We start from the raw sequence: 23,128 nt of genomic DNA on the forward strand, positions 1-23,128 counted from the left end.
AGCACCTACTGCACAGTTTGGGGAAGACTGAACTGGTTAGTACATATGGAACTTGTAGCAGAGTGTTCAGTCGTGGTGATTACCAGCGAGGTGTGGAGGCCACCACCACTCTGGCAGTTACACAGACAGTGCTCTGTCTCTCGGACTTTGATTTAGTCTCTGCAATGCCCTCTCCTTCCTTCCTCCATCTTAGTCTGTCCAGAGAGCTTTTCAGACTGTTTCTGGGCACCAGTGGGTACTATGGTGCCCTGCTTTCCTGACCTGTGCTATGACCTCCTACGATGTGTGTGTTCATTAATCTTCCTTGTGCCTTCTGTGGCTCCTTTCCTGTTTGCTTCCATTAACTGGGCAGCTTCCAATGCTTAAAGTGCTCCACTCCATGGATCTCTCCCTAAGGCACTAAGGGAACAGAAACAACCTTGTAACAGTGAACAGTTACAATCCGTGTCGGAACAGTAGCATCCCGCACAGGTGTAGAAGAAGGTGGTAAATGAGGTCATCTCTAAGACAGATACGAAATAACACGTTGCTCAGATTATCATCTCTCCTGGAAGTATAAGCTCTGGGAAGGAGAGAGCTACAGATTTTTCAGTCAGAAATCTTTGCAATAGTAATAACAACCATTTATTGGGTATTTGATATCTGCAGCTGTCCTCCGAGCGTTAGGTGCACTATTTCATTTAATAGTCATGGAAATCCTAAGGGATATTATCATCCCATCTTAGAGATGAGGATACCAAGGCTTGGGATGGGAGCGGGGGCTGGTCACATCACAGCTCTAAGTCTTCACAACTACAAAGCTTGTGTTCCTAGCCTCCATGGCACTGCCTCTGTGTAGCCACATCATCCTTTGAAATTGCCTTACGCCTCACAGTCTCCTTTTCCACCTGAATTCTCAGCCAGTCCTCACATCCACATCCCTAATTTTTGTTTGTTTCCAGGTACAAGTCATCCTTGTTCCCAGAAAACATGGAGACACTGACAATCCTCAACAGTTCCCCAATGGTCGTGGAGGTGTCCTTCTGTTTTCAGAACGATGTCAAAGCAAACACCTACTTCCTGGAGCCTGTCAACATGATTCTGGAACCCAGTGAGAAGCAGGTACAGTCACATGGATACAAGTCTACCAGGGCAAGGCTTTCTTGGGAAATTTGAGGCCTTGGTATCCTCGGTATAAACGTACTTTGTTTGGACTCTCCCATTAGCAGCTGAACGTTTGGGCCTACCCTACTGCAGTTGGTGTCTTTGAAGACAGCATTGTCTGCTGCATCAAGGAGAACCCCAAGCCAGCCGTCTTCAAATTAAGCTGCCAGGGGGTCCGCCCAGAACTGGAGCTGGACCCCAGACAATTGCATTTTGACCGGCTCTTGCTGCACAGGTCAGAGTTCTGGGTGATACCAGGACCGGAATGACGTTTAAAGAACTTTTATTTCTAAGGTGACCAGCTCATCCTGATTTGCTCGGGACTTGCCTGGTTTTAGTATTTGAAGTCCTGCATCCTGGGAGACTTCTGGTCCTGTGCAAATCAGAATAGTTAGTAACCCTCTGAGTTCACAGGTTGTCACCTTGGGTTCAGTGAATGGACTTCAGAATGGTTAAGGACTCCCCTAAGATCCAAGTGTGTGCATATGTGAATTTTTCTCAGAAGAAGGACTACCTTTTTCCAGATTTTCAGTCCATTACCCTAAAAGGTTAAGAATCTTGGTTCTAGAAATTAGAGGACAAACACAGAACACTAGACCAAACCTAGAACTTACATATTCATTCACTGGAATTGTATTACTCTAAATAGAGAATGTTTATTTCTGAGAAAGCTGGGAGAGAATGTTGATAATGTATCCTGCATTCCTTGATCATCCCAGGTAGGCCCCATTCCCTGATAAATACTTATTAGTGAACTAGCAGTAATAGAATAACCAGACGTGCTTTTTCTGACCTGCCGTAATAAATCAAAATCATTTGAAACTGGCAAAATTTCTCTTGGTCTCTGCAGGAAAGACTTCAAGGTAGTTCTTCTCCGCAACATCACACTACTTCCCCTGACCTGGAGGATCACCAGCCTGGAGCACCTGGGCGAAGACGTCACCGTGTCCGCGATGCAGGGGACCATAGCCCCCAAGGCTGAGGAGAGCCTACAAGTGCGCTTCCAACCCTCCAAACCCATCAACATCAAGAAGGCGATTCGGTTGGAGGTAAGGCTTCATACGTCTTCAGACTTGGTCACCAAAGTATGTACACACTGGGTTCCCTGACACACACACACCGACACACACATACCCACCAAGCCAGGTCTCCGTGTTACACGGTCCCATCTCATCCCCGTTTGACGCCCCCCAACCCACAATATCCTGCTCTGCTCACAACTGTAAGCTCCATAAAGGCAGTCTTGTTCATGGCTGATTTCCCAGTGGCAAGAACGGAGCACTCAATCAGTGCAGAGTGGATGAATGAGTAAATGAATGAATGAACGGTGTTACTGTTCCTCGAGAAGCATTCGATTTCTGATTTAAGACCCCCAAACCCAGTCACCCCTCAGAGTCCTAACTCAGTAAACATCAGCCTCCACCCAGTTGCTCCCAGCAGACACCCAGGAGTCATCCTTGATTCCTCCGTTTTCCTGTTGGCCTCCCCCTCCATCCCAGTCCTCCAACAAGTCTTGTCAGTTCTGTCTCCCAGTGTATCTCCTACCCATGCCCTTCCCTGTCTGCACTGCCACTACCACCCTCATGCAGGCCACTTGCTGTGTCGCTCACCTGGACTTCCACAGAGGCTTCCTAGCCGGCTTGCCTCTTCCCACTCCCCGCAGGTGTCCAGAGGGATCTTTACAATGTCCGTCAAACCAGGTCACTCCTTCCTAAAGCACTAGGCTGCCTTCCCATTGTACTAAGAATAAAGCCCAGGGTCCTCACCTACTTCTGAGTACCTGCCTGCCTCTGTATCCACATCAGGTTTTTCCTGCCTCAGCGCCCTGGCATTGCAGCACCCTTGCCAGGAATGTTGTCCCTATGCTCTGTGGGGGTTGGCTTCTGCCCTAGGGTCTGCTCAACAGCACAGCCTCAGCTGGCTTTTCCTAATCATCCCACTGAGGAAATCTCATTATGTGCAATCGCTCACCCTGTCTTCTGTCCTTCAGAGCACCCACCCCATTCGGACATTATCCTGTTTCTTTCTTTACTTCCTTACGTGAACTCCACTGGAGCAAGATCTTGCCTGAATTGCTCATCATCTGTATTAGTTTCCTAGGGCTGCTGTAACAAATGACCACAAACGAGTGGCTTGAAACAACAGGCATTTATTCTCTCACAGTTCTGGAGGCCAGAAATTCAAAGTCAAGGTATCTGCAAGGCCATGCTCCCTCTAAAGGCTCCAGAGAATAACCCTTCCTTGCCTCTTCCAGCTTCTGGTGGCTCCAGATGTTCCTTGGCTTGTGGCTGCATCACTGCAATCTCTGCCTCAGTCTTTGCATGGCCTTTCCCTCCGTCTGTGTCTTCTCCTCTTCTGTCTCTTATAAGGACACTGTCATTGAATTTAGGGCCCACCTGGATAATCCAAGATGATCTCGTCTAGAGATCTTTAACTTAATCACATCTGCCAAGACTCTTTTTCCAAATGAAGTCACATTCACAGGTTCCAGGGGTTAAGACATGGACATACCTTTTGGAGGCCATCATTCAACTCACTACCCTATCATATCCCCAGTGTCTAGCACAGGCCTGGATGTAAAAGGCACTCAGTAAAATCTGTTGAATGAATGAACGAATGAATGAATGAATGTCACTGACTTTTGATGGCTGAGCTGATGATGCAACAAGCAAGAAGTCGCCCAAGCTTCTCTTTGAATACCCCCAGGGATAGAAGACTTACCAGGTATCTCCAAGTAGCCTGATCTTCCTTTGAACATGTCTGACTGTTGATGCCTTGTTCGGTTGCACTCAGATTTCTCCCTGTAATTTACACACATTAATCCTGTTTCTACTTTTTGGGGCCAGTCAATGGATCGCATTAATCTGTCTTATCACCTACCCCTGACAGCCCTTCCTATAGCTGAAAACAGATATTGATAGATTCGTTCAATCCGCAAATGTATATGAATCCCAGAGGTGACAGTCAGCATTTTTTTTTTTTTTTTTTTTTTTTTTTTTGCGGTACGCGGGCCTCTCACTGTTGTGGCCTCTCCCGTCACGGAGCACAGGCTCCGGACGCGCAGGCTCAGCGGCCACGGCTCACGGGCCCAGCCGCTCTGCGGCACGTGGGATCTTCCCGGACCGGGGCACGAACCCGCGTCCTCTGCATCGGCAGGCGGACTCTCAACCACTGCGCCACCAGGGAAGCCCGACAGTCAGCATTTTTAACACGTCTCTACACAGACGGGGGTCTCTGCACAATGAATCCAGGCCACACAGCAGGTGTAGGGTCCCAGCTGTGCCACCTTCATCCTTTAGTTAATGGATCCCAGGGCTTCCCATGGTGAAGTGTGAGAGTGCAGGAGGCAAGCGTCAAGGGGACACTTGGAGAAGTCCTCATGACAGCTATTTATCAACTGGTATGGAAACATCTGTGTAATTTAACAACTGACGTCACATTCCCGTATGTTCCAACCAAAGCAGCCATAGTGGATCTCCCCTCAGGCCCCCAAAGTGGTCTAAGGCTTCCCTTCCCCAGGTTACATTCCTTCAACATCTACACGAGGAAATGCCTTGCTTTCTGGTCCCTTTGAAAAGCGCTCTGGTGAACTCTAATTGATTTTTGCACCTCTTAAATTTTCCTTCTTATTTTCCTCAATTACAAAATTTAATTGCCCCCCACTCCCAAGCAGGGAAGCAAAGGAAATAGAATGCTCTGGGTACTTGGTATCTATCAGTAGAAAAGAACTATATAAATTCTGGATCTGATAAACCAAGTTCTTTGTCTTATTTTTCCCTCCTGCTGCCAGCACTTCTTGTCATCTCTGTCAGAGTTTGAGCATCAAAAGAAGGAAGGTGAACTTAAGCAGTCAGATTTGCTCTGTGAAGCACTGGCAAAATGCTTGATGGAAGATAAGATGGAAACTCTGCATTAAAACATTTTTGGTGACAGCTACAGATATCCCCGTTGGCACCTAAAACACAAGCAATGGGGAGCTGGTGACTTAGTTGCTTAGTTTTTCAAATTGAGGCTTCAGCAGAGAGGCAGGTGCTGTCCAGGCGGATGCAGGAGGGCCACACCCACTGCCCAGTGGCTCTTCCCCTTGACACAGACCCTTTATTGCCCATCATTAGTCTCAAAAGTCAACAGTTGGATCCAGCTGAGAGCTGATACCAGTTCAGACGTTCTTCAGGACAGTGAGGGAGGTGCTACCACCAGGGGTGACAGCAGAAGGGACAGGGAGGCGATGGAGGCTAGGAGTCTTGCTTTTTTTTCACATTTCCAATAGTAATGATGTTCGTTTTTTTAAAATCTGAAATTTCCAAAAGAGAAACATTAAACGCTTACTTTGTATGAAAAATCTAGCACTTATTTTATATGAAAAATCTGACTCACAGGTTGAATCAGAGACAGAACGGTTCAGATTTATAAAATTAGTAAAGCAAGGATAATTTAGAATATAAGTGTTTTTCATTTCAACTGTCAGAAAAATGCTCTTCAGGTTTATTTGACTTGAAAGTTCAAAGAACACTTTCCTGCAATGTACACTCACAACCCAAACTTCAGTAAGGTCGTGACAATCATGCAAATAATTGAAACCCAGTAAGTGGACAGGTTGGAAAATGCAGTCCCATTTCCCCATCCTTGTATTGATTGTCTACACCAGCCTTCCCCAAAGGGTGTTACGAAGAACACTCATCCTACCAAATGCTCAGTGAAAACAAAAGCTGAATACATTTCAAAAATGTTCCTTACCATAGCCCCTTCTTCATGATTCCTCCTGCATGTTCCATAGTTCAGGCTCCAAGCACCTTGTGGGTCTTGCTTTTACAAAAGAATTTCTCTTACCCCTACAGATTTTAGATCCAGACAACCTCGTTGGTGTCGTTCAGATTGAAAACATCCTGATCTTTGCAGAGTCCTACGACGTTGCCTTGGACATCAGCTTCCCCAAAGGTCTGTTGACCCCTTCAAGGAAAGGGTGTTTAGAGGTCACATCTTTTAGGCAGTATGTTTCTTGTGTAGAGAAAGATCAGTGGTTGTTGGGGAGAGAGGTGGAATTTAGGTAAATAGTAATCACGCAAGTTCAAGTGATGTTAGCAATGTTACTATGAATCTTAATTTCTCCAACTGGAGACAACAAGGCGTGGTCAAAATATAAAATTTGCAGAGCTCTCTTCTGAACAGTCATCTGAGAGTGAGCTCTTATCTGCCTGCCTGTGTTGTTTTTCTATCACTGCCCTAACAAATTACCACAAACTTTATGGCTTAAAACAATACATATTTATTATCTTACAGTTCTTTAGGTCAGCAGTCCGCAATGGATCTCACTGGGCTAAAAGCAAAGTGTTGGCAGGGCTGCGTCCCCTTCTGGAGTCTCTGGGGGCGAACCCGTTTCCTTGCCTTCTCCACCTTCTGGAAGCCACACACGTCCCTCAGCTCATGGTCCCCTTCCTCCATCTTCAAAGCCAGCAATGTTGGGTCAGGTCCTTCTCACGCTGCCATCTCTCTGGTTCGCCCACTTCTGTCTCCCTCTTCTACTTTTAAGGACCTTTGTGATTACTTGGAGCCCACCCAGAGAATCGAGTATAATCTCCATTATTTTAGTCAGATGATTAGCAATCTTAATTCCATCTAATACCGTAATTCCCCTTTGCCATGTAGGCTAGCATATTTACAGGTTCCAGGGACTAGGACGTGGACATCTTGCAGGGGAGGGAGTGGGGGTGGTGCAGGGCATTATCCTGCCTACCACACTGCGCCAACACCCAGGTTAGGGCCCTCCTTCCTCCGATAGGTCTCCTACTCAGCAAGACTCGTAGAATGTTAAAGCTACATATTTGCCTGGATGTCATTAGTCTTATGTACAACAACACTTACTGCAGAATTATTTATAATAATGGAAGATTAGGAATACCCTAAATGTCTATCTATAATGAAATATTATTATTGTAGGAATAATATTGTAAATTATGAAACAGCCATATTATACAGCCATTAAAAGCACACTTATGGGGCTTCCCTGGTGGCGCAGTGGTTGAGAATCCACCTGCCGAGGCAGGGGACGTGGGTTCGTGCCCCGGTCCGGGAAGATCCCACATGCCGTGGAGCGGCTGGGCCTGTGAGCCGTGGCCGCTGGGCCTGCGCATCCGGAGCCTGTGCTCCTCAACGGGAGAGGCCACAACAGTGAGAGGCCCGCATACCACAAAAAAAAAAAAATCACACTTATTGGGAGTTTTTAATTGTTTGGGGAAATGTTTATGACATAATGCAAAGTATAACAATACAGATGTATACGTTATATCCCAATTCTGAATATTATACACATGATTCAAAAATCTTTTTCAACACTGGGAGTTTTAGCTAATGAGAGACGTGAAAGGAAGAACAGTAGTCCTAGGATAGAAGCCAGAGGGAGCCACCCCACTGAACTGGGCGCAAGAGCAGTGTCTGTTGTTTGTTTACTAAGGCTCAATTACAAGAGGCTTTTCTAGGCACAGTGTTTTCAGAAAACAGATTCTCTGAAATTGTCGCCGTGGATTTTCCGTGTGAACTTCAACTGGAAGCTCCCCTGCTTCTCACTGCCATGCCCACTCATCCCACCCTTTCCCACCCCGGCCCCTGGCTTCTGCAGGAACTGAAGGAGGCCTCGATTTTGGGATTGTGAGGGTCATGGAGGAGGTGAAACAGCCCCTGCAACTGAAGAACCGTGGGAAACACGAGGTCATGTTCAGGTAACCTAAAAATCAGACAGCATGTGGTCATCCACATCCACTCACGGCAAGAAGTGTGTTGCCTGAGAGATATTTTTAAAAAGTCGATCAGGGAAATCATAAGAACCATCTCTGCTGTTAGCTCCTCTTGGCTTCAGGTGAATAGAATCCCAACTGCTCTATAGCCTGGAGCCACAGGGGTCTGGGGGTCGGGGGAGAGCCTCAGGGGGAGGTTGGGAGGAGGAGATACTGGGGTGAGGTATGGTCTTAGGGGTGGAGTGAGAGACCGGAGGTGGCGGTCTAAAGCCAGGATGGCCTTAAGCCATCCTGCCCTGCTCTCAGCTCCTCTCTGTTTCGTAAGTTGGCAGTCTACATAGGATTTCATGTAAAGACCGAGGGATTTTCCAGTTTTCTTTTTTAATTTTAAGAACTACTGTATTATAGACTCCAAGTGGTGGCCTGGTGGAATAGAGCTCCAGCTTGTGCTCATCCTTGAGATTAAAAATGAAACACTAAATAAGGGAGATTCCTCAGAGAGGAAAGCGTGACGCTGGGTGCAGGGGGGGAGGAGGTCCCTCAGGCAGTGCCAGCACCTACGGCCAATCGATTTTATGGAAGGTCATCCGTCCCCCAGAAGAATTCAGAGTTGATAAAGGAACTTCCCCCGGCAGACCTGGAGGCATTCAGCGTATTCATGATAATTTCGCTTTAGTTCAAATATTGCCGAAATTAGAACAGTCCCACCTCAATACTACCGTTCCTTAGAACCCTAAATTGAAATAAATAAATATAAATAAAAGCTAAACTGGAATCCTGCCCGTCGTGAGTTTTGTTTTAGATTATGACAGGGCGTTAGCTCTGCTCTTTTAGGCTTCATGGAACAGAGGCACCCTTGGGTTGGAGTAAGTGATCAGGGTTCACTGAAGGGATGTGCAGGGGAGTGAGGAAGCACAGGCACCATGCACATAGCAACGAAGGGCCAGGTCTCCTGGACCCTACTGGGGATAACATGTGGGTCCCCACGGCAACTGCAGGTGTCTCGCCTCAGCTTCAGTTTCTTGCTCCAGCTCCAGTCCCCCTGGCATCTCGTGAGTCAGTTTTTCTCTGTGACCCTTCACCTCACCTGCATTGGGCCGTGGCCTCACTTCTGAACACCTCTGTTGCATGACTTCTGCCCCCGCCCTTTCTCTCCTCCCTTAGATCCTCTGGCTTCTGCATCACTGTTGCCTCTGTGTGTGCTGCATTCAGTCTCAGAGCAGGGAGGGAGGAAGGAAGGGGGACAAAGAGAGAGAGGGAGACAGGGAGGGAGAGAAATGAATTGATTTAGTTGGTCCTTATCCAGCATCACATGTTCCTATTAGACACAGCTCTCCTGCAAGGACCCCTCTTAACCGCAGGCCAGAGATGGCTGTCTTTGCCTCAAGCACCAATGCTTGGCCTGGTCAATCCTGGCTAAGGAGGGGTGGTCACAGAGTACAAAGCACAGTGAACACTGCTACGCATAGTGGTTAAACAGGGCTGGGGACATGGCAGGCACTTAACCGTCTAGAGTCTCATCTCTAGTGTCTTGGGTTCCCTAGATAATGACTAAAACTGACTTTTTATTCTTGCCTCTCAGCTTTTCTGTGGACTCCTTAGGGATTTCAGCAACGAATATAAGTTCCATGATCTCAGTCCAACCCAAGAAGGGCTCACTGACCGCAGTGGAAAAACCCACAAATGTCCAGGTGCTCTTCCGTGCAAAAAAGGAAGTGAAGATGGAGCACCAGCCAGTTCTGCGCTGTCAGGTAAGCGAGCTCAAAGGGAGGACTCACACGGTGGCAGGCTCGTGGGACTCACGCCTAAAGGAAGCGTACGCAGTCTAACCCATGCTCCGGGGGGGGAAAGGGGGTGCTGGCCTGGTGGCAACCAGAGAGGATACACCAGGGCTTAGGGAACTATAGGCACGGGTAGGTCGGGTGGGAGGTATGCAGAGTCATCAGAAATTGACAACCCCAGAGCAGAAATGTGACCCCTGGTCTTCGGAAGAGACAAGACCAGAGATAGGGAAACTGAGTTTCAAGTCAAAGTGAAGAGAAGGGAAGTGAAAATGGGAGGCACACGTGGTGCATTTTGACCCACGGCTGGTACACGTTAAGTTTTATGTTAGCATTTACTCGTATTGATGATGCAATAATATGAAGAGAATGATACAGAGAACTTGGCTTCATGTCAATGAAGGAAATACGGAATGAAGTGGACAGTCATGGAAATTCTGGAGTTATGCTGGTGGCTGACATCTTCCCAATCCTTTTTCCCTTTCTAGATTATTGAGCCCAGTATCTCAGAAGGAGGTAAAGTCATTTCCAGCATCCCAATTAAGATCTCTGTGAATGCCGTGTTCTCCAGATACAGCATCATCCCCTCCTCCATCATCAACTTCGGGGCTTTGATCTGTGGCACGCGCAAAAGCTCCTCCTTCACCATAGAAAATCGAGGTGTGATCGATTTCAAATACACCCTCTATAGGCTGACAGGGGAGAGCGCCCTCCATCAGAAGAAAATGTAAGACAAGTATTTTCTTAACTCACACCGTTCCCTGGTTAATCAGTACTTCATATTTTACAATGAGCTTTCATATAGTTAATCTAAATTCACCCCCAATCCCCTTTTGTGGGTAAGGTTACTAAGGTTTAGAAGTGACTCCTCCAAGATTATGGAAGAAATCATCAGTGGATCTCAGTTCTGAACCCACATGTCTGACTCCAAACTTCACATGCTTTCCAACTGCTGTCCAATATATGATACATTTTAATTGAACAAATGTAAAATCTTCTGCATGGGATTGTGTCTGTTGTCCTGGTGCTCCTAGTGTGCTGCATTACTTACCAGTAAGTCATTGTCCTATCTGTCATTCTGTAGGATTTATAACAGCAAGCTAAATCAAAAGGAATCATAGCTGTGCTTCATCATGGGGGATGGCAAAGGGTACCCTGGAAATTTGGACTAGAGAAAGCCTGGTGAGGGCCTTCTTTCCCGGGACTGTTTTTACCTTCTCCCCATGAAGACACTTTATCACAACAGCTAACTTAGTAATTGTTCCAACAGCAAAACTCTGTATTCTTCAAAAGGTGGCTGTCAATCAATTAATCAAAACCATTTACCTTTCTGAGTGCTTTTGGCTTTTATTTGTCATATTCCTTTTTGACAAATTAGGGATTGTTTTTACCAGTTCCCAGGTACTTTGTCTTGACTTTCAAATGAATTGACTTTCTAAATAATTAGTAATTTAAGATTGACTTCCTAATTAATTGTTTTAAATCAGACATACAGTTTTACATTGTTCGTAATTGTTTTATATTTTTGTCGATCTCCTCTTCCATTTTGGCAAAGTTTGAACATATTAAGACATTTTTAATTAAACTGTCTAAAGTCTCTTTCTTCCAAATCTAATTTCAACCTAATTTTTTATTACTTATTTTATAATTTAATAATGTTTATTTATAGGTATTATAATTTTGTTTTGCTTTAAATTGGTTTTAATTTTAATTTATTTTTCATCTTAGCATACACAAATTCATGCAAAGCACTCAAACTCCAGTTGTTCTGGTCATTAAGCAAGTGAATTCTCAAATATATAAAACTCTCAAAAGTTTAAAATTGTACCTCAAATACATTTGAATATTTTAGGTGAACTGGCCTCTAAAAAACCAATTATTGGGTAAACTAGTTTCGAGTGAAGTGAACACCTACCAAAACCTGTGTTTGTGCTATTGTTTACACTAAGTCTTAAAAACACCGTGACTCTAAATGTGAAGAAGAGGGACAGAATTTAATCTATTTGCCATTGCACTTTTTAAGTGATAAAAGATTTGAGGTCTACAAATAATTTCCACACACAACTTTCCAGTGAACTCAAGTAAACGTTTAAAATTATTATTTACTTGCAGTAAACTTCAATGTCCTTATGAATCATAGTTAATAAGTATAATTTCTGCCTACTTCTTTCACAACTGTTCAATGAGTTTGGCTGATGATGAATAAGCCGGCTATGCTCCCCGATGCCCTCTTGGGCAAGGAAAGGCCCTTTCCTCCATTCCAAGGAGAAGGGACCTTGCAAGCAGACAGGCAGGTGGTATTTAATGACCACCCCAACCTGAGGGTATGCTCTTGCTTCTTTAAGCAGCGTCAGCCGTGTTAGACATGCAAGATCCCGGGAAAGAGAGAGCCTCTACAGGACTGGACCTTCTAAGGCAACCAAGTTCTCTGACTCTGTTCAGAAAGACGTAAATGCCACAAACCAGGTGAGCACCCTTTTCCTTTTTCACAGAAACCCCTGTGTTCTAGCAACAGAAACCTGCCAACTAGTTCTAGCAACAAATACCTCCCTAGGATAGTGGGATTTGAATTTTGAATATTCCTACTATGGCAGGAATATTAAATAGTTATAATGAAATATCACTTTCCTCTTGAAATAAGGAGTTATGGCTTTTAATTTGGATATCCTCTTTTGCTTTAAAACCTTCATTGGCTCCTCATTGCTTTAAAATTAGTTTCTACTCTTCATAAGTATTTCAATCAAGAATCATTTGTTGATATGAAATAGAAGCCCATTCAGATTGGCTTAAATAAAAGGAGATTGCAGCCAGTTAAGCCGACTGTGCTCTTTTCCCCATGGGGGCCCGGTGCGCAAGGGCTGCAAACAGCAGCCTCCTCGGTAGTGTATGCGGCCTGTTGCCTGTACGGGTTGCCCTAAGGGACCTTGGAGACAGCCCTTTCCAGTGGACATTAATGACTGGCATGCTGTCCCCAATCTAGGCTCCAGACAGGTATGCGTGGTGCCTCTGGAAAGCCCCAGGGCACAGTGACCAGGGTCCACATTGGCAAGGTCATAATGTCCATCCGCACCAAGCTGCAGAACAAGGAGCATGTGATTGAGGCCCTCCGCAGGGCCACGTTCAAGTTCCCTGGCCGCCAGAAGATCCACATCTCCAAGAAGTGGGGATTTACTAAGTTTAATGCAGATGAATTTGAAAACATGGTGGCAGAAAAGCGGCTCATTCCAGTTGGCTGTGGGGTCAAGTACATCCCTAATCGTGGCCCCCTGGACAAATGGCGGGCCCTGCACTCATAAGAGCCTTGGAGCCGCCCCCTCCCTACCCATGCCCACCAATAAACTCTACTTTCTTTTCCCTGTCAAAAAAATAAAATAAAAGGAGATTTGAAGACTTTTACATCTGGTAAGATGAAGTAGACATCTTTTTCCCTAGTCTTCCAACTAAGTACAACTAAAAACCATGGACATTATGTATAAAACAAACACAGAAGACTGAAAAATGGAGAGAAAAAATCACACCAGCTAGGGTCCTTGGGACCCAATAGACATCACAGTGATGAGTTCCCTGACTTCTTTTTGCTTCGTATACCCTAGATCGGGTGCTGAGGGAGCCAGCAATCCAGAAACATCAACAAGCACGGACCAAAAAAGGCCCCAACAAAAGCCTTCTCCCGCTAGCCAAAGGACCAGGAAAAGGTAGCCTAGCAAGACAGAAAACTTTCAGACAAGAACTGTAATATTACAGTCAAACATGACAGAGAAATCTGTGGTCCTACCCCACATATTTCAAGCAAAGGCCAGTGGGGAGCCGAGACTTCTCACTCAATCCAGGCTATAATGAGGTGCCCTGACCCCCTGCCAAAGTGATGTCCAAGAACACTCAGTAGGGAGCCAGACATTCATTACCCACCATCACCTCCACCATTGTCAATGGCAACACCACATGGGGAGCCTTGACTTCCACTCCAACCCAGTGGTAATGAGACATCCTTCTCATCCCCCCCAGGGGACCTCCTAACCCATGGAATCAGCAGAACAGTAATGAGACACTCTTACCCCTCCCCACAAGGGAAATATTAGTCAAAGACTAGTGGGGAACTGGAACTCCCACCCTAAGAAGTCCGAGTGGAGAATCTGGACTACTATCCCCACCTGGCAGTAACAAGGCAGTGTTACCCCCCTCCCCTGCCAGAGTGGTGTCAGAGAAAGCCAGCTCAAACAGAAGTTAAATAAGATCCAGAGTCTCATAATATAATACCCAAAATATCCAGGTTTCAACTGAAAATCACTCAGCATACCAAGAACCTGGAAGATCTCAAACTAAGTGAAAATAGATAAGCAATAGATGCTGACACCGAGATGCCCAAGATGTTAGAATTATCTGACAAAGATGTTAAAGCAACCAGCATAATGTTTCAAAAAGCCATTACAAATATACTTGGAAGAAATAAAAATATAGTAAGTCTCAGCAAAGAAAGAGAAAATATAAAGAAGAACCAAATGGAAATTTTGGAATTGAAAAAGATGAATCACCAAAGTTTAAAACTCAGTGGATAGGGCTTCCCTGGTGGCGCAGTGGTTGAGAGTCCGCCTGCCGATGCAGGGGACACGAGTTCGTGCCCCGGTCTGGGAAGATCCCACATGCCTCGGAGCGGCTGGGCCCGTGAGCCATGGCCGCTGAGCCTGCGCTTCTGGAGCCTGTGCTCCGCAACGGGAGAGGTCACAAGAGTGAGAGGCCCGCGTACCACAAAAAAACAAACAAACAAACAAACAAACAAAAACAACTCAGTGGATGGATTCAACAACAGAATGGAGGAAATGAAAGACTCAGTGAACTTGAAGCCAGAAAAATAGAAATTCCTGTGTCTGCTTCCTATTGCTCCCATAACACATCACCTGAAACTTGGTGGCTGAAAGCAATACAAATTGTTTCCCTTGTTTAAATTGTTCTGTAGGTCAGAAGTCTGATACAGGTCTCACTAGGTTAAAGTCAAGGTATTGGCAAGATACCTGCATTCTTTTCTAGAGACTTTAGGAGAGAATCCACTTTCTTCCCTTTTCCATGTTCTAGAGGATACCTGCATTCCTTGGTTCATGATTCCCTTCCTCCATCTTCAAAACCAACAATGGTGGATCGGGTCCTTCTCATATCACATTACTCCAGCCTCTTCCATAGTCACATCTCCCTCTAACTCTCTTATGTCTGCTTCTTCCATTTCTAAGGACTCTTGTGATTACATTGGGCCGAGGATAGTACAGGATACTATCCCCATCTCAAGGTTCTTAATTCAATCATATCAACAAAGTCCCTTTGCCATGTAAGGTAATATATTCACAGGTTCCAGGGATTAGGTTGTTGACATCTTTACAAGAGATGTCCAATCTTAGGTGTCTTAGGATGCCCAATATAAAGAAAAAGAGAAAATAGACTGTTTTGAGTCTACTGAAAGTCTGTTTAGTCTAATGGGAAAAGAGTGAAGAGACCCTCAGGGACCTGTGGAACTATAACAAAAAATCTAACAACCCTGTCATCAGAGTTCCAGAAAGAGGTAGGAAATAGGTAGGGCTGCGGAGCAAGCCAGCGTTTGCTATTAACTTAAACCGGCATTAGTATCAGTCAGGGTCTGCTATTCTCATGGTAACAGGCAACCCTAAAAGTTATCAATAGCTTTAAACAACAAAATTCTATTCAGTATTTCTCACTAATGTCTATGGGGGAGGAAGGAGGACACTGCGCTGGGTTGCCCTTACACTCAGACCCAGGCTTTTGGGTTGCCATGGCAGACAGAAGGGGACAGTGTGATAAATTACACATTGTCTCTTAAAATTACCTCTTGAAAGTGACGCCCTTTACTTCTGCTCACAATTCATTGACTAAAGAAGTCACATAGTTTAATGTAATAACCGTGTGTTCAAAAAGCTAAAAATATATGATGAACAGCACTAATTAAAATTGATCAGAAGGTGTAGCAATACTCTTTCTTATTTTGCTTCAAGCAGGGGTTCCTACCCTGCAGTTCAGGGCCTCCCAGGACTACTGGGTGATGAGTGACACAAAGAGAATAGAAGCATTCTATTTTTTATGTCACTTTGGAGAGGCTTTATTTTATGCTACTTTCCCAAATTAGTTACAACTTTGGGACGCTCTCCATGGTTCCTCTTTCTTCTTTTCTTCCTTCCTTCCTCTCTGCTCTACTTCTCCACTCTTACCTTCAGAAAGAAAGTGTACTGTATTAAAGAGGGAAATGTATTAGTAATTACACTACTTAAGTTGCTTAATAGTTCAAGAAATAACCTTTATTGGGTTACAGTGTTTGTAGAGCTATAATCATGTAAAAATGTGTATGCCATGTTATTAGAAATATACTACGTTAGTGCATTTGAGAGAATAAGGTCAGAAAGTCCCTGTATAGACACAGGTAGGGTAAGGAGGCGGTGCTCGTGGATGGCTGTTTACATTCCAGCTACTACTTCACCAGTGAAGTGAGGAAAGAACACAGTTGGCATTCAAGCAAATGGAGCAGAGGATTCAGCCCAAACTCTGTTACAAAGTCTCCACTTAGTTTAAGGATATTATAATGTCCTTATAGGATATATGTACATATAATGCGGAGGATGTATAATACGCTATTTTAAAAGCATATGCAAATGAAGAAAAATGATAACTGGTCATCGAGCAATGGTGGACTAGCTCATTCTACCCTGGAGAAAAGTCTGATGGAATTTGTGGTGGTGGGGGGGTCAGGGTAGGGGATATTGAAAGGAGAGAAAGAAGGAGTGAGATTCTTTGGAGAAGGGTTAGGAGCCAAACTAGGAAGGCATATGTGGGGAGAGTTGAGCATGCTGCCTCTCTTCCCTTTGGTGGGACTGATCAGCCTGAATAAACCTGGTACGTTGCCTTCTCCGTCTCATCTCTTTGGATAAATGGAAAGCAACCATAGATGGAGGCTTTTCCTTGTGAATCTCTCATTTAGTGTTTCGTTCTGTTTTGTTTAATATTGGAGTATGGTTGATTTGCAGTGTTGTGTTGGTTTCGGTGTGCAGCAAGGTGATTTGGTTGTACCTACATGTGTGTCTGTTCTTTTTCGGATTCTTTTCCCATGTAGGTTATTGGAGAGTATTAAGTGGAGTTCCCTGTGCTATGTAGTGTGTCCTTGTTGATTATCTATTTCCTTCATTTAGTGTTTTTTTAGTGTTGTTATAAAAGGAAAATAGTCTTTTCTTACTCTAGTTGAAAAGTAAAATATTGATAGAAAGAAGCATAAACAATGCCTAATCCCATCACCCTGAGTTAGTTACTGATAATATTTGGCATATGTGCACAATTGAGGTAATATATTAATAACTTTATACTATTTTTTCACCTACCTTTCTCATAAGCATTTTCCTAAGTCATTAAAACCTTTCATAAATATAATTTTGATTCCTATGAAATGTCCTATCATGTGAATGTACAAAAATATTTCCTTATTTTTATTTTGTGTAAAATAATTCAGAATAAACCTCTACAAAGCTGCTTTGTTTTCAAAGAATGGAAATTCATGTTTGTCCTAAAACATAACTAATAACATAAATCCACAAATAAATAAAGATCATGACACCAAAAAAACAAATAAATAAATAAAAAGGAGAGAAAAGAAAAGAAAAAGAAGTAGGTAGGGCTGAAAAGGTACTCAAGGAAAAAAATGGCTAAAAGCTTCCCACATTTGGCAAATTTTTAAACCTACAAATACAAGAATCTGGGAAAATCTCTAACAGGACAAACCCAAAGAAATCCACACCAACACACATCATAGTCAGATTTCTAAAAACTAAAGACAAAAAATCTTGAAAGCAATGAGGGAGGACTGACTCCTTACATACTTACATATAGGGGGGAAACTATTTAAATGACAGCAGGTTTCTTACCAAACACCAGAGGGGCCAAAAGGAAATGGCACAACATTTTGCAAGTGTGGAAAGCAAATCACTGTGAACCCGGAATCTTATATCCAGCAAAGATATCCCTCAGAAATGAATGGAAAATCAAAATCTTCTCAGATGAAGGAAAACTAAATTTGTCACCAGCAGATCTCTCCTAAAAGAATGGCTAAAGGAAGTTCTCTAAACAAAAAGTAAACAATAAAAGAAGGAATCATGGAGCATCAAGAAGGAAGAAAAAACATGGCAAGCAATTATGTGGGTAAATTCAATAGACTTCCCTTCTCCTCTTGAATTTTCTAAATTACGTCTGCCAAAGAAAAAGTTATAACATTGTCTGATGTGGTTCTAAAAGGATGTAGAGGAAATATTTTAAACACTTATAAAAAGCAGAGGGTAAATAAGCAATTGACAAGCAACATGCTGAACACTACAATTAAGGTGTGTATGGAGGGAGGGGCTCCAGAAAGATGGAGGAATGAAATCCTGCTGTTCCTGGTAGCTGTTAAAAGTCATTGACGTAATCATTTTGTAATATATACAGGTATCAAATCATCATGTCATACACCTTAAACTTATACAATGTTATATGTCAATTATATCTCAATAAGCCTGAGGGCAAAAAAATAAGAAAGGAAGGAAGCTCCTAAGAACCAGAGAAGTATATGATAACACCCCATGTTTTGAGCACAGATGCTTTGCTAATTGCTTCATACACATTCTTTTATTGAAGCCTCCGGTGCTCTCAGGGTAAAGTGTTTAGCTTCATTTTACTGATAAACTAAGACTCAGAGAAGTCACTTGTCCAAGGTCAAACAGTTAATACACAGCAGGGCTGCGATTCAAACCCAGGAGCATCTGACTCAAAAGTCCATAATCCTAACCCCTGTTTCCCATCTGGGTAAGTGTTGTACTATGTAGAATGTGTCTGTTCCCTTAGACCCCCACTTAACCATGACTGTTCAGAAGGAATGTGCATAGAAAGAAGTGCCGAGAAAGCCTGTCCCTGGAGACCCCCCAGACTCTCCCTGCCTCCAGGAGAAGAGCTGGGCCCAGAGAGAGCCTGTGGCGAGAGCCCCCCAACCCCCCCCCCACATCCAGTCCCTCTTGACACCATCTCATGACTCTGGTGGAAGGGCTCAGACTCTGCCACCCACTCTGCCTCTGCCCCTCCTGCCCCTCCCACCCTTCCTGCAGGCTCGCTGCACCCTCGGCATGTTCACCGTGTACCCTGGGTTTGGCTCCATCCCTTCCGGAGGAATGCAGGTCGTGACCGTTGACTGTGTGGCTGACCCTGTGGGAAGATGTGAGGAATCTCTAGCGATTGATATCTCTGACCGAGACCCAAGAGACCAGCCCACTGGCATTCCTTACAGCCTGTTGGCCGAAGCCTGTCAGCCAGGTACTGGGCACTCAGATGGGACAGCACCCCTTAAAAGACCTTCCTTCCTCTGTAAGAACCCCCTCCCTTGCAGATGCCTAATAGACGTGGCTGGGCTTCTTCCTTTGGGACCTTAGATCTTCCTGTGGTGTCTTCAGCCATATTTTTCCTTATAGACTTACAGGGCATGCACACCTAGAAGGGGATGTGCAGCTTTAAACTCCTGGTCTTCCTGAGTTTGGTCTGGGATTCTCAGATGGATATTGTTACCTGGGAATGATGGTGCAATGGGATATGGCACAGAACCCAGAAACACTGAATCCTGCTCATGGCCAGGCCACTCCCTGTAACATATGCACAGAGAACAGTGGTCAATGACTGAGTGTATTACAACTTTAACCCAGAAAGAGCTCAGATGAAGCACGGAGACAGCTCCTCTTGCTCTGGCTGTAGGTCCCCTGCAGCCTCTCACCAAAGTGGGCCAAATGCCTCCTCCCTTCCTCAGCTCACCCCGGATCTTATCCTCCTTACCATTGGGAAGAAAAGGTGGTTGAGACCAGCAAAAGCAGTCCAAAAGAGGAAGAGAAGACAGAATTTGTCCCATCCCTCACACCTTCTTGTGTGAATTCCCCTCTGTGATTGTCCTTTGCTGGAGTCTAAACCTCCAAATTAGGAATTGCAGAGAGCAGGAATCGAGCTCTCAGCCTTCATCTCACAGCCTTCCCTCCACTCCCCAGCTTTCGTGACCGACAACACCACCTTGATATTTGAGGAGCACCAAATCTGGAGCAGCGCCAACCTGTACAGCATCCTGCAGACCATAGAGAGCGGGGGACTGTTTGTGGAGGACGAGAACAAGTTCATCTTCTGCAATGTCCTGGTGGGCCATCAGGCCAAGGCTCGGTTCAAGATCTGCAACATGGGAAAGATCGCCTGTGACGTGAACATTGTGGTTAAGCCCGTCTCCAACAAGGTGAGTAGCCCCAGTGGCCCCGGCCCACCATGGTTGGCATAAAGCCAGGGCAAGAGCTCTTGGAAACCCCTGCTCTGGAGCCTGTATTGTGAATGGGGATTATCTGGCTCTCAGGCCCCCTGGAATTTATATGAGGGGGCATATGTTTATCCCAGTGGGCGTCTCCTCTGGGTACCTCTCTGATAAACTGGTTCACGCGACGGAGCAGTGCACTCCTCCATCAGACACTCACGTGTCTACGGGACAAAGCACTGTGGGGAGAGCCAAAGATCGGGTCATGAAGCCTGCTCAGGTGGCATGTTGGTGGCGAGGGAGATTTGGGGGGTGTCAGACTAGAAGTGTAAGGTGAAATGGTGAGCATTTATTGACCTCCTGCTGTATGTCGAGCACTGTGCTAAGTGATTTTCATTTATTATCTCATTTCATCCTCAGAAGTTTGTAGTATCAGATTTTGTATTATTATCCCCATTTTATAGTTGGGGAAATTGAGGCTCAGAAATGCTGAATTCTTCCCCTAGGTCCCAGAGCCTAGGGATATAAGGCTTGGTTTAAAGCCAGGCTTCATCTACATGCAAGGTAAATAATAAGTGTCCATCTCAGGGTCTTCCAGACCAAAACTGCCTTCCCTGTCTAAGTCAGACCATACTGAGACCCTTTTCCCTCGCAGTGGAACAGAAAATTCAGGGTACCAAAAGAGAGGGCTAAGTCAGTGGGTTTCACTCACCCGTAATTTCCAGTCAATGTACTGCAAACACTGCCTAGTGTCAGCTCAGCCACATCAGTTCTCTGCCCAAAGGTAGAATCTCGGCCCAGGTGGCCCTTGTGCCCCAGAGTTGGTCTTGTTCTCATGGCTGATGGCGGTAGGGAGATGGCCGAGAGGGCTGGTCTAGTCTAGAGCCAAAAGTAGTGTGCATTTCCGGGAGACTGTCACCGCAGACAGTTGAGAGACGGCTTGAGAGACTGTTATCACTTTCTGACCTTTTGGGGACAGGAAAGGGCAGCTTTCTCCCTATTCTGTTCTAAAAACATAAAAAGTGAGCAAGCCTGATTTCTAAACAAAGGTCGGTTTTTAACAGGGATTTGCAGGCATCATGTTGTCATCTTCCTCCTTAATTTGCAGATTATTCCTTGGAAAGAGGAAAGAAACCTTATGCTCTCAGCTTAAGCACAAGAAGGAATAGTCAGTCTTGAATCCCACCTGCCTCCCGTGAGAATAAAAAAATCCTTTTGAGGCCGTTCCAGGGGTCCCTACAGTCCCTACAGTCTTCCCCAAACACTGGCCTAAGACAGGAGCAGAGAAAGTGCTGCAGAAGCCAAAGCTCTTGGAGTTAGAAGGAGCAGAGACCCACTCAAGATGGCCCCAGCATAGCAAGGTTTGCTTCAGTGAATCCGAGACCTCACACGCAGGGCAGAACACAGCGTGTAGCCAGAGGTCTGTGGGACTGGAACTGTCACCCGAAATCCAGCTTTCAGAAGACCAGCCGTGGCTCCCCATCTGCCAGGAGCCACGGGTTTCTCACACATGGTGTCTCCACTGCTCCTTTCTCTAGTCTGGCTTCCACCTCAGCCCCACGTCAGCAGCCACCAGGGGTCTCTGGCATCTTAATCTATTTGTGTGGGGGTGGTGGTGGAGTGGCCAGGGCATCTGACTATCTGAGATATGGTTTAGTTCATCTGTTTGAGTCCAAGATCACAGGTCTGGCCGATTATTGCTCAGGGGCGGGTCCCTGAGTACCCAGGCCGCTCCTTCCAGAATCATGACTGTGCCAGCAGTGGGACATGCCTACTGCAGAGCTTAGAGGAGGGAGATGTCACAGCAGGGCTTGTAGAGGTGAGCAGCAAGCCTTGTGCAAATGCAAAGGGGCACACACCCCGATCCCTGCTTCCTCCCCGCCCCCATCCAGATCTTTGCCCGCATCACTGAGATCTTTGAAGTGGAACCCAACAAGATGTGTGTTGCCAGCCGCTCACATGCCTTTGCCACGGTGTCCTTCACCCCACAGACCATGCAGACCTACCAGTGTATCTTTGAGGCCACCTTGGACGGCTTGCCCAGGTACCAGCTCCCCAGCTCCCCCTCCTCCAGCAGGGCAGCAGGCCACACTCTCTGTGCAATGTCATTCCTGCCGTGCTAGGCTGACAGGCCTTGATCTTTCTGTTCCCTGCAGCAACCTGGCCAAGAATCAAAGCCTCACGTTTGACATTGTTGGAGAGGGGAACCTCCCTCGAGTGACCGTTGTGCGGCCGATTCTCTACAACCAACGTGGAAACCCCTTGCTCCTCTTTAAGAGGCTTCTGCTTGGTCATTCAGAGACGCTGCCTCTTGTCCTCAAGAACAGTGGCACCATCCCTGCCAAGGTACTGCTGGAGGGCGAAGCATGGGGTGAAAAGGGAGAATCATTTAGAAGCAAGACTTCTGACTTTGGGGTTTCTGCCATCCCTAACTCGTGAGGACTTCTTTGATGTTCCTCATACGTTAACCTGGGTAAAACATGGGACATTCAGAGGGGAATTAGGCGTGGTCTGATTACATAGTACACTGATACATGGTACACTGATAATTACTGTGCAAGGCAGTGAGCAATGATGATACACCAAGCTGAGTGGGTAGGATTATGGGTGTTCTGAGTGTCTTCCTTATTTTTTCACTTTTTTTTCTGTAATGAACATTGCATTTGTAATAAGGAAAAAAGAAAGGAACTTCATCAGGGGTGAGAGATATAACATCAGAAGGGACTTTTGGTTCAGCAATTACGTTTTTATTTTACAAAAAAAAAAAAGAGTGATAAATTGTGTAAGTGTTATACAAAGAACTGTAGGACTTTTGAAAATAATCTACTCCCATCTAGGGGAATCCAGGAATATTTCACTATAAAATGACATTTGAGCTGGGCGTCGAAGGGTATAGCTGGGCTTCGTAAGTGGGCACTGCGGTGAGTGAAGCCTAGGCGGAGAAAGAAAACTGCAAAGACAAAGGCACAGAAGCAAAAAAAATATATATATATAAGGTACAAATAGGAACTAGTAAGCACCAGCTTTGTGAGAGCATAGGGTATAGGTTGAAGAACAGTGAGAGATAAAAATAGAAGGGTAAAAAAAAAAAAAAAAAAAAATAGAAGGGTAGAGTGAGGGGACAGTTTGTGGAGGGCTTTGGATTCTACCAGACATTATTACTGTTGTTGTCGATGTGGTTAGGACCC

At 45.2% G+C, this 23,128-nt stretch overlaps 1 protein-coding gene and 1 non-coding gene across 2 annotated transcripts in view; both read left to right on the forward strand.

Annotated features, from left to right (window-relative positions):
• Window positions 1–23,128, forward strand: part of HYDIN (HYDIN axonemal central pair apparatus protein) — a 433,808-nt gene that overhangs the window by 361,116 nt on the left and 49,564 nt on the right. The window contains exons 52-63 of the mRNA XM_067720656.1: window positions 942–1,101; window positions 1,206–1,378; window positions 1,994–2,192; window positions 5,982–6,081; window positions 7,760–7,859; window positions 9,457–9,625; window positions 10,144–10,382; window positions 12,004–12,121; window positions 18,772–18,976; window positions 19,693–19,928; window positions 21,833–21,984; window positions 22,097–22,286. Coding sequence (XP_067576757.1) covers window positions 942–1,101; window positions 1,206–1,378; window positions 1,994–2,192; window positions 5,982–6,081; window positions 7,760–7,859; window positions 9,457–9,625; window positions 10,144–10,382; window positions 12,004–12,121; window positions 18,772–18,976; window positions 19,693–19,928; window positions 21,833–21,984; window positions 22,097–22,286 — 2,041 coding nt within the window. The remainder of the gene's footprint in view (window positions 1–941; window positions 1,102–1,205; window positions 1,379–1,993; window positions 2,193–5,981; window positions 6,082–7,759; window positions 7,860–9,456; window positions 9,626–10,143; window positions 10,383–12,003; window positions 12,122–18,771; window positions 18,977–19,692; window positions 19,929–21,832; window positions 21,985–22,096; window positions 22,287–23,128) is intronic.
• LOC137215826 (small nucleolar RNA SNORA70) lies at window positions 12,457–12,591 on the forward strand. Its single transcript, XR_010939457.1, has one exon. It is a non-coding gene; the product is annotated as a small nucleolar RNA SNORA70 (small nucleolar RNA).

The sequence above is a fragment of the Pseudorca crassidens genome, chromosome 20 (genome assembly GCF_039906515.1).
Source record: "Pseudorca crassidens isolate mPseCra1 chromosome 20, mPseCra1.hap1, whole genome shotgun sequence".
NCBI classification, from domain to species: domain Eukaryota; kingdom Metazoa; phylum Chordata; class Mammalia; order Artiodactyla; family Delphinidae; genus Pseudorca; species Pseudorca crassidens.